General features: G+C 45.5%; 1 protein-coding gene across 1 annotated transcript; it reads left to right on the top strand.

Moving 5' to 3' along the window:
- Window positions 1-317: 317 nt before the first annotated feature.
- Window positions 318-19781, top strand: LOC136758200 (collagen alpha-1(V) chain). Its single transcript, XM_066712470.1, has 38 exons — window positions 318-344; window positions 1009-1062; window positions 1280-1333; window positions 1615-1668; window positions 2326-2379; window positions 2745-2798; window positions 3158-3202; window positions 6006-6050; window positions 6225-6332; window positions 6425-6478; window positions 6830-6883; window positions 7258-7311; window positions 7467-7574; window positions 7830-7883; window positions 8010-8117; window positions 8544-8597; window positions 8952-9005; window positions 10407-10460; window positions 10725-10778; window positions 11005-11112; window positions 11272-11325; window positions 11408-11461; window positions 11946-11999; window positions 12447-12500; window positions 12670-12723; window positions 12953-13006; window positions 13743-13796; window positions 14153-14206; window positions 14530-14583; window positions 15170-15223; window positions 15812-15829; window positions 16028-16081; window positions 17253-17315; window positions 17848-18013; window positions 18354-18460; window positions 18732-18812; window positions 18920-19096; window positions 19568-19781. The coding sequence occupies exons 1-38, from the start codon at window positions 318-320 to the stop codon at window positions 19721-19723; spliced, it is 2613 nt and encodes an 870-aa protein (XP_066568567.1). The 3' UTR covers window positions 19724-19781.
- The last annotated feature ends 245 nt before the right edge of the window (window positions 19782-20026 follow it).

Genomic DNA, 20026 nt, shown 5'->3' with positions numbered 1-20026 from the left:
TGGCGGTAAGGGGCCCAGAGTGAGTATCTTCTTTACACAAATTATCGGGTTTGCGCTTTATATATATATATATATATATATATATATGTGTGTGTGTATATAATATATAAATAGTATAGTACAGTAGCCAGTAATGTACAGTCCAGTAGTGATCACAGTCCCACTGTTGTCTGCGAGTTCACTGTTCCGCTGTTTAAAGACAAAGCATGCGGGGGGGGGAAAGGCCTACCACGCACTGTAATGTTTCTCAAAAGAGAAATATAAAGAAAGCAAGAAGGCTTTCATGGGGGGGGGGGCATAAAGGTCAGCCTGGAGACATGGGGACAGGCCAGGAGCTGGGGCAGGTAATTAAGTCACTGCTGTCTCCAGAGGAGCACTTTTTAATCGCCCCCGTCCGCAGCTCCTGTTTCATCTTCCAACATAAAGAACAAGGGCAGGAGTTGTGTTGTGATGACGTATGACCTCTGAGGTAATTTTATGACTGGGATTCAGGTACGCCATGTCTGTGGAGAGCCACAGTACATTGCAGTTCAGTCTCCTTTAGTTTTCCTTCTCCAACCGAGCCCCAAATGACTTCATCGTAACAGTGATTTGGTTACTTAGGACCAGTTAACTTGCTTTTGCAACCTCTACTCCTTGACCCCTTGAAGCATCCTGTAAAATCTGCAGGACTTTAGCTCTCCAGGCTGCTGTCCCTTGTGGGAGTGGAGTTTATTTCCCTTGAGAGTAATAACAGAAACCATCCTTTTATAGTTCTCTAGCCAAGCCTTCATCCCTTTACACTGTTGCATTGGCAGGGCCTAGCACAGATGTTCAATCATAAGCCAGTACAATGAAAGTCTCGCACAGTAGCCATTGTCCAGTGGGAGGTGTAAGAGGTACAGTGTGCTTGTGTAAGAACACAGTGTGAAAAATGGACCATCAGCCAAGAGAACTGCAGCTTGCAGTTTGTCTGAAGACTGACATATCTCTCTCCTTCTGTCTCTTTCTTTCTCTCTCAATCTCTAGGGTTTCCGGGGGCTGCGGGGAGAGCTGGGGCAGAGCGGCCCCCCAGGACCAGTGGTAGGTACAGTGGCCAAAGCCTGTGTATGTGGTGGGGAGAGCAACAAAACCATCAGAATAACTAATGTACTTGTTGTAAATGTGTGACTGGAGGATTTGACCTTGAACACAATCCTGTTTTAGTTGTCATGAACACAGAACTGTTGTAATGTCTCCCGCTCCCGCTCTCCCTCTCCCTCCCCCCCACCCCTCTCTCTCTGTCTGTCTGTATCCCCAGGGTGCTCCAGGCCGGCCCGGACAAGATGGCAGCCCAGGGTCGCCTGGTGAGAGGGTGAGTAAGACCCAGAGCTCGGCAAGGGGGGGTTGTAAGGATTGGAAGATTGGTACAGCTCACTGTATGAATATACTCTGACTCGATCAACACAAAATAACTGTCTGAATAGCAATACTGTGCATGTGCGTGCGAGTGTTCAAACCCCAGCACGACAGGAGACTGGAGCCGTGGCATGGTGGATCTGTCGCTGTCTTGGAGGTGCCTGAGCACATGGCTTCTGTCCGAGTGAGGCCTGAGCCGCACCCTCTACATGATGTTATTGTATCTCCCACCCCCAGGGTTTCACGGGTAAACCCGGCGTCGAAGGACCTCAAGGAGCAGTGGGCATGTATGTAAGTGCTTCCTGTCCAGGTGTTAACTGGGTATAGCTTGGGCCCAGATGTGCACACAGTAACCCACCTGTTGAGTCAGGCGGCAGGGTTCACAGATGCACAAGACAGATGCACAGCCACTCTCACAGTGCATATACCTATATATATATATATATTTTCCCCCAACCAATCTGTCAGTGTATAAGTGATTTCAAGCAGAAAAGTCAATTAACAAATATGGGTAAATTAAGCAATTAAGTGAAGAAAATGTTCTGGTTGGACCAAAGTCCTGCAGTGGAATAGAATAGAATAGAAGTGCCAGCCTCCATTACTCAGTATGGTAACAAACTCATTAAGGATTTTAAAGTATTATAACTTTCTCACTGACTAGATCTCACAAACATTTATTATTATTATTAAATCCAGCTGAAGTTGATTTTTAATTGTATCTTAGTATTTTAAAGATCTTTAAACACATTTAGGAAAGAGCTCAGTGTGTCTGGTCATCTGTCCCTCGGTACCTCTCCCATGTGTCTGTGTGTCTGTCTCTGTCTGTGTGTATTTCTGTTTCTCACCACGTTTCACCCTTAGTCTTTGTGTGTCTGTCTGCCTCTCAGTGTCTTTCTGACTGTGTCTTGTCTGTCGGTCTCTCAGTGTCTGTCTGTCTCTGCTCCTCAGGGATATCCTGGAACTGTAGGAGATCGGGGAAGGACAGGTCACATGGGAGAAAGGGTAAGGACCCGCTCCTCATCTTTGCTTTCTTCTCCTCCTCATTCATCCTGTTATTTAATTAATGCATTTCCTTCACCATGCAGGCTGAGAAATTATAGAGCTTAATAAACTTAATTAAATGTCTCAGATTTGTTTTAAAAGTCAATTTAACTAGCTGACCGACTACACTAAAAAACTGCAAATAGATATTGTATGGGAGATTGTAATTGTCAGGAAGCACAATTAACCTGTAGATGACCGTGTACACTGATTGTTCATGTTCAAGAGTGAAAATGGTGTAATTGGACTGTACTTGATCAATTATGACCCAGGTCTGGAACAGATAGGGTATGTACACACAGTTTGTAAACTTGTTTTTCTGCCAGGGGGAGGCAGGAGTTCGGGGGCCTCCAGGCCTGCAGGGAAAGGCAGGACCTCCAGTAAGTCTCCTCACTGCTGAGTAATCAACACACAGTAACAGCACACTCCTCACACTGCAACACACACTGCAATCACAATCAGCCCTCGGAAGTGTGCAACCAGCTTTATACAATGAAATATGAAGGTCAAGTGGAATATAACTCACAGGAACTGAAAAACTCATTTAAAAGTCAAGGTCTGCACACATTGTGCATTTTGGGGGGAAAAAAATACACTGGTGGGTGTGAAATGGTCAATACAGGAACAGGTCTCCACTGGCACTCAGCTCAGGGTTCAGTCAATGTCCGTTAGTGACGGCTGTGTGGCCCCGGGGGAGAGGGTCTATGAGTGCTGAGCTGGTGTGCTCTTTTTGTTCCAGGGCCCAGCGGGACCCCCCGGGGAGAGAGGAGTAACCGGTCCACAGGTGAGGACAGCACAGGACAGAACAGTGCCGTACACCACTGTTGCGGAAGTTCACATCACCAGACTTCCTGTGTCCACTAATTCTATTCAAATTGCATCGGAACCCTTGTGGGCAGGAAGTGGTCATGAGTGCTCCGCCAGCCAGCCAGTCAGCCGGGCAGGCCTGAAGCGTGCAGCAGGCTGTTCTATGAACCAGGTCCCAGAGGGAACGAGCTTGCCGGTGTCGTCATTTCACGCTGAGCTCTAAGCTGACAGTAAAAAATGTGAATGTCCCAATTTCAAAAGCCCATTACTCTGTAAATATTTCCATCATATGCATATGGATGGTATAATTTGAAAGGAAATCGCTTAAATGTTCAAGAACAGAACATAGATTGGAGTAACCTAATACACATAACACAAGCTAACGTACAGAAAAGCCAACTGTATTTTATGGTTTTGATTTTCAAAGTCAAGTTTCACATCACCTTAAGAAGGCACCTATATGTATAGCTCTCTGAATCTCCACATATCCCTTCAGTGGCATGTGGACAACAATTGTACCAATTTGTTTGTTGATAGAACAAACAGAACCCACTGTATGAGGGCTTTTGTGAGAGGTGTCTAGGTGCTGTCCAAACACATACCCAAGTGGCCAAACAAAACTTTACTCAGTGGCCACAGATCCCTCACATTCAATTGGATTCCTTTGCAAATAGGCTTGATTTGTTCAGAACACCCTAACGATAAATCCAGTATTTAATATTTGATGTTCAAACACACTTTAAAGAGAGTGTTTACTTCCTGACATTTTGAGCTCTGTACTGGCATGTGTTACTTCTTCCAAAATGCGGATGGTCTTGTTTTGATCGGTAGACTGGTTCAAGAATATGTCAGTTATCTATTTTTTTTTTTAATTCTTACTTAATTTACTTGGGTCAATTTACCCAAGTAAATTTTAGAATGTGTGGGAGGGGTGTGCATGGGGCAAAAATGGGCAGGGGGATTTTTCTTATTACCAAAAGCTTAAGAGGTTAATTAGGTTGAACTTAAACTATTAATTCACTTACAGTGAGGGGAAAAAAGTATTTGATCCCCTGCTGATTTTGTACGTTTGCCCACTGACAAAGAAATGATCAGTCTATAATTTTAATGGTAGGTGTATTTTAACAGTGAGAGACAGAATAACAACAAAATTATCCAGAAAAATGCATTTCAAAAAAGTTATAAATTGATTTGCATGTTAATGAGGGAAATAAGTATTTGATCCCCTATCAATCAGCAAGATTTCTGGCTCCCAGGTGTCTTTTATACAGGTAACGAGCTGAGATTAGGAGCACTCTCTTAAAGGGAGTGCTCCTAATCTCAGCTCGTTACCTGTATAAAAGACACCTGTCCACAGAAGCAATCAATCAATCAGATTCCAAACTCTCCACCATGGCCAAGACCAAAGAGCTGTCCAAGGATGTCAGGGACAAGATTGTAGACCTACACAAGGCTGGAATGGGCTACAAGACCATCGCCAAGCAGCTTGCTGAGAAGGTGACAACAGTTGGTGCGATTATTCGCAAATGGAAGAAACACAAAATAACTGTCAGTCTCCCTCGGTCTGGGGCTCCATGCAAGATCTCACCTTGTGGAGTTTCAATGATCATGAGAACGGTGAGGAATCAGCCCAGAACTACACGGGAGGATCTTGTTAATGATCTCAAGGCAGCTGGGACCATATTCACCAAGAAAACAATTGGTAACACACTGCGCCATGAAGGACTGAAATCCTGCAGCGCCCGCAAGGTCCCCCTGCTCAAGAAAGCACATTACAGCCCGTCTGAAGTTTGCCAACATCTGAATGATTCAGAGGAGAACTGGGTGAAAGTGTTGTGGTGAGAACCTCCTTCCCTCAGCCAGGGCATTGAAAATGGGTCGTGGATGGGAATTCCAGCATGACAATGACCAAAAACACACAGCCAAGGCAACAAAGGAGTGGCTCAAGAAGAAGCACATGAAGGTCCTGGAGTGGCCTAGCCAGTCTCCAGACCTTAATCCCATAGAAAATCTGTGGAGGGAGCTGAAGGTTCGAGTTACCAAACGTCAGCCTCGAAACCTTAATGACTTGGAGAGGATCTGCAAAGAGGAGTGGGACAAAATCCCTCCTGAGATGTGTGCAAACCTGGTGGCCGACTACAAGAAACGTCTGACCTCTGTGATTGCCAACAAGGGTTTTGCCACCAAGTACTAAGTCGAAGGGGTCAAATACTTATTTCACTCATTAACATGCAAATCAATTCATAACTTTTTTTGAAATGTGTTTTTCTGGATTGTTTTGTTGTTATTCTGTCTCTCACAGTTAAAATACTCCTACCATTAAAATTATAGACTGATCATTTCTTTGTCAGTGGGCAAACGTACAAAATCAGCAGGGGATCAAATACTTTTTTCCCTCACTGTAATTGATCCAGTTTAAATGACTTTCCCGTTGTAGCTCTAATCAGTTCCCTAATTAAGTTGCTCTGGGAAAACAAGAAACCGACATGTCTGTGACACTCCGGGACCAGGAGCTGCCTGCCCACAGAGTCAGTCTTTGCACAGGCCACTGCAGGTTGAGTGGTGGAGCAGATAGTTGGGCTGGGACTGAAAAATCAGCTTTACCTCAGAAGATATTCTTCATCTCATTGGTTTCTTGTTGTGATAACAGGATATCACAAGTGAACAGCTGCTGCATGTAAAATGTTTGACAGTGTTTCTGGTTACACATCAGCTCTAACACTGATTAACGGCTGTAACTACGAGATATACGAGTGAGAGTGTGCTTCTGTCTCCCCCAGGGAAGAATGGGAGAGCCCGGCCCCAAAGGGATAGAAGGCATCCCTGTGAGTACAAATATAGCAAGATGTTGCCCGTGTGGACTGAACTATGCTGTTGTATTTGTGTTTGTACTTTACATACCAGCACTGATCTTCTGTTGGTGAGTGAGTGGGAGTGGGAGTGGATTGGTGCTGGGCTCCAGTTATTTGGACTGATCCCCTGACACTGCTGTGTTTCAGGGGTTGCCTGGTCCCCCTGGGCCAGATGGAGGGATAGGCATGCAGGGCCCCATAGGAGAGAAGGGTACCCAGGGTCCACAGGGAACCAGTGGCACCCCTGGATTTCCTGTGAGTCACTCCTCTCTCCTTTCAAATTCAATAAGATAAAATAAATCAACTATTTCCCAACTTATTTCAAACCCTCTCATTCTGTGTTGCAGGGCAAGCAGGGCCTGGAGGGGCCAGAGGGGGCAGCCGGGGATAAAGGGGAGAAGGTGAGAAACGGGGGTGGTGAGGGAGTGATGGGGGAGGCAAGTTCCACATACATTTTACGAAGATATTTATAACAGTGTCGTGGACTGGCTGTGCTTTAAACATCATAAGAACCTTTCAATGCCGAGAAAAAAGTTAAAGCATGCAAGTGTGTCAGTCCATATACTTGTGTGTATTTACTTTATGCATTTCAAAATATATACATTTATCTGAAGTGAATATGTCAATGTGTGTGTGTGTGTGTGTGTGTGTTGTAATTCAGTAGCAGCATATTATTGCCATCTTATTGTCTATCGTTATTGCGGAGGTATACAAATATTTTCCTTATAAGCCATGTGCTATGTGTTTTGCAGGGAGGTGTTGGATCCGCTGGGCACCCAGGCACGGCTGGCCTGGATGGGGAGCAGGTGAGCTGGAGCGGGGGCGGTGGTCTTGGAGGGGTTGGGGGTGGGAACAGGGGTTCGGGCTGGATTGTGCTGGAGATTCTCCACACTGTTGGACTGTCAGCCAGTCACTGTCTGAATCTCCACTGCCAGGATGCACAGTGTGGGTCCTGGAGGGCCACAGTGCCATTGGGCACCACAGGAGCTGTTCAAATGTACAATCCCAATTGACCAGCCCCCTATGCATGAGGACACATACATCCCACTGGGCACCAGAGGATTGAACCCTGGGGCCCAGGTGATCAGACCCTGACCACATGCGAGCTCCTGACAGATTCTTGCCATTTCCTTTACTTCAACTGATGTCGCCCATGAGTGTTTTCCATCTGTCTTCGCAGGGTCTTCCAGGAGTTCCCGGAGATGAGGGTCTTGCTGGGTTGAAGGGGGAGCAGGTCAGTAATACCAGTCATTGGATATACTAACCACTAAACACAATCCTCGTTCCTGCATCTTTCTGCCTCTCCATCTCGTCCATTCAATCTGGGTTCAACTCTGGGTCTGATTGGGTACAGATCTGCAACTCTGGTCTCCATTGTTGTTCCTGCAGGGGGATTCAGGCTCCTGTGGGCTGCCAGGCCCCAAGGGAGAGGCAGGGCACCCAGGGCCAGTGGGATTGAAGGGGCAGCAGGGCGAGCCAGGAGAGAGGGGCAAAGAGGTGAGGAGGGAGAATGCCAGTCATTGAGTAGGGATGCCGTTACCCTTGTAGAGCCTTGTAGGACACTGTATTTTAGGGGACAGTCAGGCCAGGTGAGTGTCTGTGCATAGAGAGGACTGCTGGATCATTTGAAGATGATAATAATAATAATGGCATCTGTTGGATGTGTGTCTTTGTGTTGCTCTGGAATTGTGTATAATGCATCCCAGTAAGAGGCACTGTCTGGACCTGGCTAACTCTTCTCCTCTGTTGAAGGGTGACATCGGGGACCCAGGTGATATCGGCGAAATGGGGGGTAAAGGTGAAAAGGTGAGCAGGGAGATGTATAACACTCACAGCATAGGTCATTGATTTTCAATTTAAAAAGTTGCATCAGCACTTGTGAATTAATTTGAAGTTTGGGGATGTTTAAACGGGGTTCTTATGATTGTGCAGGGAGTGGGAGGCCCCCTCGGACCCCCTGGCCAAGCAGGGCCCCCAGGAGTTGTCGGGGAGAATGGAGAGAGGGGACCAAAAGGAGAGAAGGGCCACGTGGGTATGCTGGTGAGTGTCCGCTCTGTGACAGTGCCAGCTGGTTGCAAGGCTGAGAAACTTCAGCCCACGGACAGTCAAAGACATGCTGTGTTGCTTCTCTCTTTGTCCACATGGTAGCCAAAACAAAAGCAAAACAAACATTCAATTGAACATATCAATTATGATTTTATTTAATTATTTCATCCACTCACTCAAGGTAAACAGTGGAAACTGTGTTTGTGTGCTTTTTGTAAAATGGTTTAATTTTGTGTTAAGAGTCATGCCAACTGGGGTAACAATTGCAGTTTGAAAAGCTCAATAAAACTATGTAGGTCAAAGTCACCAGCTGTCCTAATAATTATATGCAGGCTAAAATGTTAAGATTATGGGTTTTGTTGTGCTTATCAGCTAGACCTGCAAACAGAATTACTGTCCCTTAATTCCTGATTTTCACAGGGTCAGGTGGGACTGATGGGGCCAACAGGACATTCTGGTCTCCCAGGACAAGCGGTAAGGACCACGTCTAACTGAACTTTCCCCTGAATTTATAACTGAAACTGGAATTAACTGCAATGATGAGATCTGTTTGTCAGAAAAGCTTCAATAGTGTGGCTTCTTTATATAGTTGCTTTCTTGTGATTGCTTAAAAAAAAAAAAAAACACTCCATAGGGTGTCACTGTGTCCTATGTGAAGAGCCAGCTTCCGTTCAGAGTAACTCATGCATCTGTGAGTTTTGAATCGTGTTCCTATGGCAGATTGCCATACTGCAATATCTCATTCTGTGGTTTGAATGTACTGCACAATGAGATACTGATAATGATATTGCAACAGCCTTGGATTAAGCAAATCTGATTTTTCATCAGGGGAGACCAGGTCTGACAGGATTGCCTGGGCCAGATGGGCCAAAGGGAGACAAGGTATTTACATCTATGCTTGTTAATCTATGCCTATTGCCTTACCCTGGCAGTGGGATTTGTTCTGGTAGAATGAGGATATCATATTCCTATGCTTTTCCTGCATGTTTAGATGTTTTTTGTTTAGATACTGTGCATGTATTTAGTTTGTGGCACTTTATCAAATCAGATATAAATGATATTCAACATACAGTGGGGGAAAAAAGTATTTGATCCCCTGCTGATTTTGTACGTTTGCCCACTGACAAAGAAATGATCAGTCTATAATTTTAATGGTAGGAGTATTTTAACAGTGAGAGACAGAATAACAACAAATAAATCCAGAAAAACGCATTTCAAAAAAGTTATAAATTGATTTGCATGTTAATGAGGGAAATAAGTATTTGATCCCCTATCAATCAGCAAGATTTCTGGCTCCCAGGTGTCTTTTATACAGATAACGAGCTGAGATTAGGAGCACTCTCTTAAAGGCCAATGAACATCTGAATGATTCAGAGGAGAACTGGGTGAAAGTGTTGTGGTCATATGAGACCAAAATCGAGCTCTTTGGCATCAACTCAACTCGCCGTGTTTGGAGGAGGAGGAATGACCCCAAGAACACCATCCCCACCGTCAAACATGGAGGTGGAAACATTATGCTTTGGGGGTATTTTTCTGCTAAGGGGACAGGACAACTGCACCGCATCAAAGGGACGATGGACGGGGCCATGTACCGTCAAATCTTGGGTGAGAACCTCCTTCCCTCAGACAGGGCATTGATAATGGGTCGTGGATGGGTATTCCAGCATGACAATGACCCAAAACACACAGCCAAGGCAACAAAGGAGTGGCTCAAGAAGAAGCACATTAAGGTCCTGGAGTGGCCTAGCCAGTCTCCAGACCTTAATCCCATAGAAAATCTGTGGAGGGAGCTGAAGGTTCGAGTTGCCAAACGTCAGCCTCGAAACCTTAATGACTTGGAGAGGATCTGCAAAGAGGAGTGGGACAAAATCCCTCCTGAGATGTGTGCAAACCTGGTGGCCAACTACAAGAAACGTCTGACCTCTGTGATCGCCAACAAGGGTTTTGCCACCAAGTATTAAGTCGAAGGGCTCAAATACTTATTTCCCGCATTAACATGCAAATCAATTTATAACTTTTTTGAAATGCGTTTTTCTGGATTTGTTTGTTGTTATTCTGTCTCTCACTGTTAAAATACACCTACCATTAAAATTATAGACTGATCATTTCTTTGTCAGTGGGCAAACGTACAAAATCAGCAGGGGATCAAATACTTTTTTCCCCTCACTGTACCTGTTGTACTCAGAATTACAACAGAATTTTCCCTTAATTGAAACCCGGTCCTTGCGCTGCGGATTGTGCCACCTGTGTGCTGTTCTAGCGGTGCCCTGTGCTTCATTGCAGGGAGATGCGGGGCCCAGTGGAGTTGCCGGCCTCTATGGTGACACCGGACCTGAGGTAAAGCGCTACTTCACACTTCCAATGTTGTATGTCATTGCGTGTCTCTTGCTGCTGTGAGTGGACCCTCATTGGACATGTTACATGTCTGTGGTTGTCACCACGTTGGCTGATGTAGTTTAAGTTTATGCCTACTGTCTTTCTTTCTTGGGATTTGATGTGGGTAAGGCTTATGGTTACTTTTATTCTCCTTTGATACTTTACATGATACTGTGGAGTCTGTGTGTGTGTGTGCGTGTACATTTGTGTGTTGTGTTGTTGCAGGGAGTCTCGGGGCAGCAGGGGCAGAAGGGCGACCCCGGGAAGCCAGGGCCTATGGTGAGTATGACCGCTTCCTGAAAAACAGCATAACTCTCTCCCCCAGCTCTCAAACCTGCATCTTCTCTATAAGTTTGACTTTTACTAGAACAACCATTAAGCGCAGACCTGAAGTCATTCAATTAATTACAATTACAATTATAGCAGTTTTTAAATGATAGACTTCATTGTTATGTTTAATAATTTGATGGCTATGTTTGATTGTCTGTCTGTTATTCTGCTACAGGGCTCCCCAGGGAGGGAGGGGCCCCAGGGGATCACAGGCCATAAGGGTTTTCCAGGGGCAGATGGGGCCAAGGGGGAGCCAGGGGAGAAAGGGGAGACTGGAGAGCAGGTGAGACTGATCACTCTGAGCACACTGCACATATCAGCGGGGGGGACTGGATTTACTTTATTGGCCATGCCCCTGCTGATTGGTTTGGTTAATTGCTTAATTGGTTTAATTTATTCCCACGGCTGTGTGGCTGAGGTCTCTGGTGTTTGTGGTCTGCAGGGTCCAGAGGGTCTTCCGGGGATCAAGGGGCCTCCACCCCTACCTGGGATTCAGGTAAGGATGACACTAACACTCACAGAGAGTAAGGAGGTGAGCGAGCCTTTATAATACTGGGTGTTGTTGCTTTTCTGCATAGGGACGCCCCGGGGACGTGGGGCTGCAGGGACCACCAGGACCAGAAGGGCATGAGGTGAGTCCCACCCATTGCTCTGTATGCTTGTCATACTGGGGCCAGTGTGGAGAGGGCCTGAAGAATAAAGATCACAATCCAGAGAAATTATTTGTAAAAATGAATGAATGTATACATTTAAAAACAAATAAGAAACCGATTGTTAAAAAAGTGTAAATGCATGGTGTCTGTCCAGCTAACCTCACCCCACTCTTTGGTTCCATTTACACCTTAATTATGTCAATGACCAGCAGCAGCATCAATTAAGCATTACATGACTAAAGTGCTGACCGGATGAAAGTCCTTCAGTGTATTGATATCGAGGTGCTGAACTGGCCGGATACAGTAGGTGCGCATCCAGCGCAGCAGCTCTAAATTCGTGAAGTGATTGAGTGCCAACACTGAGAGATGATCTAAACCTCTATGGTCTCGCTGATTTCCTGGTCTCACGTGCAGCTCTTACCTGCTGTGTAATGAACCGCCCATGTTCCTTGTGTTGTTCCAGGGACCCAAGGGAAGGCCCGGGCCAGAGGGAAGGAAGGGACTCAAAGGAGAGAAGGTATCTATGAATGCTGTTATTCATGTAGAAATACACAGCGAGATTTTCTAAGCTCCTTCCTCCAGAACACAATCTGCTCTTGACTTCCACCAGATTTAAAGATCTAGCAGTAGACAAGAAACTAATGAAATATATCTAAACAAGGGAAAACATTTTTCTATAATAAGATACTTCGGGCCTCGACAGTTCTGGTCCTTGGGGAACTGGGTTCGTGTAGGTTGTATACATACCTGTCAATTAGAAATTAATTAAGGCCTGAGAGACAAAATAACAAAATAATTTATTCTCCAAATAATGACTTAACTCAATGAAGCGGTTAAGACCCATGTCAGATACTCTTGTGCCCCTTCAATGACTGGATTTGCCCCTCCAGCCCTGCTGTAGGCATGATTGGGCAGGATTGGACAGCAGCTCTCTAACCCTGGTCTATTCTGCCTTGGGTTTCAGGGAGAAGACGGGAGTGAAGGGGACCCAGGCAAGGCAGGCCCTCCAGGCAGGAAGGTGAGTGAAGGCCTAGCCCAACTGTGGGCCCACGATGTGTTAGCCGGCATGCTACAGCCTTCCTTGGGCCCTGAAGTCTTTCCAGCCTGGGTCCTTTCAGGGTTTCTCTGTTCTCTGTTGATTTATTTTTCCACGTGGTTTAAAAAAAAAAATTATTCTCATCTTTTAGGGGAAAAGAGGAAAAGCCGGCATGAGGGGGACAAGAGGAGAGAGAGGAGAAAAGGTCAGGGGTCAATTTCAATCTGCATTGGAGACTTAGGATTTTGGTTTTACTTCTGATCCGGGCTGGACCGTTCCTAGTGCCAGAAAAATTGGTTGTGTTCAGATCCAATTGGCTCACGTTTCAGTCTTCCAGACACTGTCCGTTTATACTGCCCCACACGGCCTAAACCTGAACTGAATATGCCTGTTCTGTTCTGTGACACTTAACCTGCCTTGTCTTTCTCCTGCAGGGTGTGAAAGGAGAGAGGGGCCCCGAGGGACCGGTGGGGCGGCAGGGTCCTTATGTGAGTGCAACCTGAGCCTGTTGTCACATCACTGCTCTTTTACCGTAGCCCCACACCCTGCGCAGGGATGGGCGCGAGCTGGATATCCTGCAGTCTCGTGTTACAGTTGTTTTAGTTTTGTCTTTAAGTCCAGTGTTCCAGCAGCTGTGGCTCCTGACTCTGTATGTAGTTTTTTAAAAATTGAAAAAATCAAACTGGGTCATCCTTCCTGCACTCAAAATTAGGTAGCAAGCTCGAATCACCCACCACTGGGGTCCGGCTGCTCTTTAACTGGAGTGAGCCTTGCACAGTAAAACCAGTATGGCCTCCAGACAGGGATTTTTTTTCATCCCTGATTAGCCAGGCAGCCCGAGCACTGATGACTCCCATCTCTCTTTTTCCCCCAATTCAAATTCATCTGGCATGAATTCAGGACCATAAAAGGAAGCTTGCGCGTGTGCAGGGTTCAAGTATACCATTTGCTTTTTACTTGTACATTCAGTCGAGGCTGAAGTGCAGGACTAGCTGTGTAGAAAACGTTTTTATCTCTAATGGCTGGGGGGCTTTGAAGTCCAAGAGCCGTGGGTGGAATAGATGGTCCTTGTTGTTGCCAGGTGGCTGAGCACAGGGCACTGGGAAACAGCGTGGGTGCCCACACTCCCAGCATGCCGCTGAGGTGAGAGGAGAGCTGACTGAACATCGAGAACCGGAGGAGAGTTTTAATGTTTACTTCTCTCTCTCTCTCTCTCTCCTTCAGGGTATTTCTGGTCTGAGAGGAGAAAAGGGGGTTCGGGGAGAGGTTGGAACGAAGGTAATAATAGCCACAGTGCCGATACCCAGGTGGTCTGGCAGGCAGAGCAGTTTGTGATAGGGATTTTGCTATACCTTATTTAATGATCTTTCCCTCCAGCAGTATTTACTGTTGTTGTTTCTCAATGATGACTGGTGTTTGATGAATGCAAGATTGTTTTGAGGTCAGCGGTGTCTGTATGATAAAAACATTTTTACAGTGTTCCTTTTAAATTAAAAATAAAAAAGCTTATAGACACACCACAGACACACACACACAATTTATTTAGTTGTTAAGGTGACTTTTCATTTACTTGAACAGACCAGGTACAACTGATTTGTCTTGGAGCTTCCTTTATTGTGTATGTTCCTCCACAGGGGGAGAAGGGAAAGATGGGCCCCCCAGGACCTCATGGTGATGAGGGCTTTAAGGTACGAAGGCCCCATCCTTATCTGCAATAGGTCAGATTCTTTGCCCCTGTCCAAATCCTTAGTGGACCCCCCAGGCCCCTATAGAGAAGTGTGAAATGAATATGCGTGGCGTTGGGTCTGGGTTCAGCTGCACGTTGCACACAAGGTCAGAGACAAGCTCACACACACTTTAGAAGAAAGCAGGAATCAACCTAAGTTGATCCAGTGTTCAATAAACTGTAAAAAGATATGATTGAGAAAGAGAAGTTTAGTTTCACAAATAATATCTATTAATTATGAATATCTTAATGAATGTTGAATCTCTGTGTGGGTGTGGGTTTTAGGGGAGACGTGGACCCACCGGCGAGGAGGGAGCCCCAGGAATGAAGGGGGAGCAGGTAATTTGCACCACGACACTCGTCCTTTTTATATCTCTGTTTATTCTTAATTTCCGTTCGGAATTATAATTTCCAACTATCTCCAGGTCAGCTACTTTCCAGTCCCAGGCCTTCGGTTACACTGCTGGGATCTTTAATTGAACTCACAGTTGGCCCAATTAGATAATTCTAGTTTGTTTTCTTATTTGTTTAATTTATTCGTGCATCTTCATTTCCTAAACTTCTTCCTATTCCCCATTATTTGACATTGTTAAGCTGTCTTGGCAGGGGTTTAAGAACAGGAAGTGACAATTAAGCAGTTACAATAAAAGAAAGTTCTTATTAAGCAAATAATTAGTCGCAAGCCTTCGCTGAGCAGCATCAGTATGAATGGAAGTTGACAGTGTCGGGATGCAATGCAAATTAAATAACTGCAACACAAAAGTCACAATACACATATACAGACAAATGGGATAGCAGACATTGTCGATAAGTGTGATTGAAATATCCAGCCGATGCAAGCGCAGTAGAGTCGACTGAACTAGTGCAGACAGGTGCTCTGCTAAATGTTGTGTAACTGAGCTTGTGTGTACTTGTTTTTCCACAGGGGGATATCGGTCCAGCTGGCCCCTACGGACCTTCTGGCTTCCCTGGACTACCCGTAGGTTCTACATTCTCGTTCCAAACATTCGAATTGTAATGCATGTGAACTTAGTGCATCAGGACATGGCAAACTTCATACATTCAGAAGCTGAATCATCTCTACCTGCTTGAGTAAAGTTAAAGATCTTGTACTAAATTACCATGTATTAAACACTATGGTTACAGAACATTTTCTGTCTAATGGCACACCTGGTAGTGTTAGTAACAGCTTCTGCAGCTCCATTTCACCCCTCCGAGGAGCCTGCTGGCTGACTGCCTTGATGCAGAAAACTGCATCACTGATCTTCATTAAATCTCCACAGAACATCAGAGCATTACAGGTTATGTCTATGGCAAGATTGTCACAATAAACTCGTTAAATTACGAGTGACGATCCCTTCTCTAAACTCTGTGGATTGCTTTAAGGAGACAAATCATCAACCTCAGGGCAGAGATTCACGTCACGGCAGCTTCACTGATTTTGCTTTGTCGGTTTATTGACGTGTGTGTGTGTATATATGTGTGTGTGTGTGTGTATATATATATAATTAATAATTATTTTATTATTGATAACTGACTCTTGTCTCTTCTCGTTTCCCCTGCCTAGGGTTTGTTTGGAGTGAAGGTATGTTGATGCCATGTGACTGGAGCAGTTTGCACAATCAGCAGAGAGATGATTTGCAGAATTAAAATTCGCCTTGTTACATGCTTCTCCTGCATGACCACATTACAAAAAACGTGAAACTGGAGACATGACTGCATGAGCAGAATGAGCAGAATTATATTTCACATGCCTCTCTCTCTCTCTCACTCTCACTTTCAGGGGCTAAAAGGATTTTCAGGACATCCTGGACCACAAGGAACAAAGGGATTGCCTGTGGGTACCTTTAGATTTTGTCACAATTAAGCAGTTATTAGTCATAGACCAGTCTTTTATGAGGTCTCAGTGCCCCCCAGTCTTTTATGAGGTCACAGATCAACCAATATTTCATTAGTTCATAGTGCCCCAGTCATAGTGCCTCTTTCGTGATGTAACCATGAAGCAGTCTATTGTCCCGTTGCCACTGGCGGACGCATCCCCAGTGGCAACTGGTCAATAGACTGCTTCATGGTTACAGGTCCAGGCTTTGTGGATGGTTAACTATCTGCTGCCAGACGTGGCAGTATGCGTCCATCACGCCCACTAAGGAAATACTTCACTTTCAGAATCGGAGATGTGTGTTTCCCTTGTAGACAGACATGGAAGAGATCAGCTACATTATGGCGGAAAATATAATCTCAAGTGCCGTGTGGGATTACGAAATTAGTTTTATTATCAGCATGGAGTGAAAACCATGTACAGAAACAATTACTGCTTACAGTTAATATCCGAGTGTATTAAAAACTTGCCGAACACTGATTTCACAGGACCCCCGTGCAGTGCCGTGACTAGTTCAAAATAAACTTAAATAATCGGATCGGTAGCAGACGATATTATTAATATTTTATGAACAACTGGCTGTCGTTTTGTGAATGGTGTGCAGTCTGTTGTATAACAGCCCCGTAGAGACAATCAGTATGAAGGCAAACATGATTTAGTTAACGTGTGCCCATTTACAAGTTAAATTAATGAATAAATAAATACAGCAGATCTGGGTTTCCCACTAAAACATTAAGGACTGGTTTAATAAATGCATCCATAAGTCCATAAACACCATGACTGAAACGTGCTATATTGTAGCTACTGTTACCGTATTATTAATCATGAAATGTGTGTATTTTGTTTCAAATGTAACTTGCCCCAGTTAAGGACGTTGGATAAGTAAATTTTGCCTCTCGTGTCACTCTTTCACTGTGCCGATCCATTTGCACGTTAGTGGTTTGCTTGCACTGTGCAGGGTTTGAATATTGGATTGGGGAAGCCGATCAAGCCAGCAGCAGATCAAGCCAGTTTGCTTCCTGTCTCCTGGAGGCCCCCGGGCTCCAGTTTCTTTCTGTGTGTTTTTCCCCATCTGTGCATCTGGGCACCCCTCAGCATTCTTAGTTTTTTATTCCCTTGTTTGTTTCAGGGCCCACCAGGCCTCCCCGGGCCCCCAGGAGCCTCTGTCAACCTCACCCTGGAGCAGCTCAAGGTAACCCTAGTAACCCTTAATTTCACTGTCAGGCCATTCCAGTCTTCATTTACTGCCCTCATTAAGCCATGACCCCATCCTTCAGTAGAGTTTGTGTTCGTCTCTCGCCCACTTATCCTGGTGAGGGTCGCGGCTTGAAATGTTGTCCAAACCTTAAACCTGAACCAAGCCCAATGGTTTAATGGGGCATGACATCTAGTGTTACAGCACTGTGTTCTTGCTGCTGTACGCCATGTCCCATCCACCATGGACACAAATGGCAGACGCATTGACCTGCCGAGTGGTACATGCCATCCCTGCTCATGTGATCTTGTTCGCCATGGTCTCATTTGCATGTGTGCTGGTATGGTATGGAGTTGCTCCACAGTGCATGGTTCACTTGATACAGTTGTTTAGAAAGGCTGCCAACTTCTGCCCTCTCACTCCTGCAAAGCATCCTCACTTCATTTTATCTCTGCTCCACTCTTCTCTTCTTGCGGGTGCTGTGGACGCCTACGTAAATAACCATATGGTACAACTTGGTCTCCCCCAGGAGCTCATGTATGTGTCGGACAAACCTAACTACCCGCTGATCTGGTCCCTCCTGGACAGCCTGCACCACGAGATCCGGCTTCTCATTGACCCACCCAATGGCACCAGAGAACACCCGGCCACCACTTGCCAGGAGCTGCAGCTGTGCCAGCCCCACTTCTCTGATGGTGAGGGCCCGGGTTCAAATGCACGTGCAAAGGGTTTTAACCCAAAGCTCATACAGAACATATGCATTTGTCACAATCAATTAACAGGCTTTACATAAATACGTTCTCCCCATTCACCAGGCCTCTGTGAGACGCATATTCCTCATGTTGTGCTAACTTGTTTTCACCCCTGGTCAAGCTGAGATTTTAGAAGTAGCTGAAGGCCATTACAGATTCACATGAACCCATGTTTTTTTGTTTTTTATACCTTAATAGATGGTGTGTCCTCCACTCATTGCAAACAAGTATAGTTAATATTATAATTATTTTAACGCAGAGCATTGTTTCCTTTTCTTTTTAGGGTTCTATTACATTGACCCGAACCAAGGCAGCCCTGTGGACGCCCTACTGGTTTACTGCAACTTCTCTGCAGGGGGACAGACCTGTCTAGCGCCAATCCTGGACCAGGTAAAACACAACAAAATACACAATGAGCAAGTAGGTGTGAGCATTAAGGCTAAACTCGGACATGATAGTTGTCAAAATAAAGGATTCGGGTATTGGATGGGTCTCAATCCTGCAAATCCAGAGGAGTCGAGTTAAGAGCATGTCAACTAAGGTGAAATTGATGAACTACTTCCTGTTTCGACTGGCTCAGGGCCACAGAAGGGTTAGACTCGGGGTGCTGAGTGGCAGGCCATAAATATTCTGTCTATTCTCTTGTCCCGCCTCCCTGCAGGTGCCAGTGAGGGCCTGGCTGAGGGACTATGGGAAGGAGAGTTCTTTCGAGTGGCTGAGCACCTTGACGCAGGGCTTCCAGGTGGGTGACTGACCTCAGATCATGAATTCTGTTTTGCGTATTTGTTTGCGTTTGCACATATCCTAAACCTCTCCCCCCCTCCCCCTCACAAACGCACTCGCCCACAGTTTGAGTACTCCAGTGTGGTGCAGATGCGCTTCCTGAAGCTCAACAGCAGAATCGCCACCCAGAAAATCACTTACTTCTGCCACCCAGACCTGACACAGAGCCAGACCGAGAGGGAGGTCAAGTTCCTGGCCGACTCCAAGAAGCAGAGTTACCTGGGAATGCTGAAAGAGTGCTTGGTATGTTTGATAGACTCCTCCTCTTTCATTATCACCCTATTCACTTTGCATTGGGCCACTGGGTTATTCTATGGTGCTTTCCAGCAGACAATAGCACAGAGCAACAGTCACAAATAAGTATTTTCTGAGGCCGTACAGAGTCATCCTGCTGTACTTCATAAGGAATTAAAGGTGGACAGGGCGGCAACTGAAATGCAGTCCAGTCTGAGTGACTGATTCAATCTGTGTTTGTTTTGTTTTGTTTTTAAAAAGATGGTTTTGACTGCAGATTTGCACACAAACGTGGCCATAAGTGCTTTTACTGTCATGTTCATTACATACAATGTGCTAAACTCAGATTTTAGTTTTTTTAATTCTAACTTATTGTGCATGCATACAAAGCTGACACAAGTGCATGCCAAGCAGAAGTAAACCGGAAGTGCAGCTCTAGTGGCTAGTGTGACAGTCTGCTGTGTTGTTTCGCTGTGGCAGCCTGCGGACAACGTGGAAGATGGGAATCGGGAAATGGTGTTTCAGTTCGAGACGATGGACCTCAGCCTGCTGCCTCTGAGAGACCTGGCTGTGTTCCACAATGGAAACGACGCACAGGAGTTTGGCTTCACGATCGGGCCAGTCTGTTTCAGCTAGGACACAGCTCTCCACGAGACACAATGCGCGCGCATACACACACACACACACACACACATTCATACACACTCATACGCTCATACATGCGCACACACACACTCACAAATATGCTAATACACATACGCATGTGTTCACAACCTCACACACACACACACACACAACACACCCTCTAATGTTTATACACACTGACGCACACACAGAGACACTGGAGAAAAGGACAAAGGGAATTTCCTTTTTTTTCATCTTTTGCTTTTGTCTGCTTCTGATTTGCTACTGCTTCATGGAGATGGGGGTGGGGAGAAG

This window comes from Amia ocellicauda, chromosome 9, assembly GCF_036373705.1.
Source record: "Amia ocellicauda isolate fAmiCal2 chromosome 9, fAmiCal2.hap1, whole genome shotgun sequence".
NCBI lineage: Eukaryota > Metazoa > Chordata > Actinopteri > Amiiformes > Amiidae > Amia > Amia ocellicauda.
The sequence above is the reverse complement of the archived record's forward strand: the minus strand, read 5'-3'. Positions and strand labels throughout refer to the sequence as shown.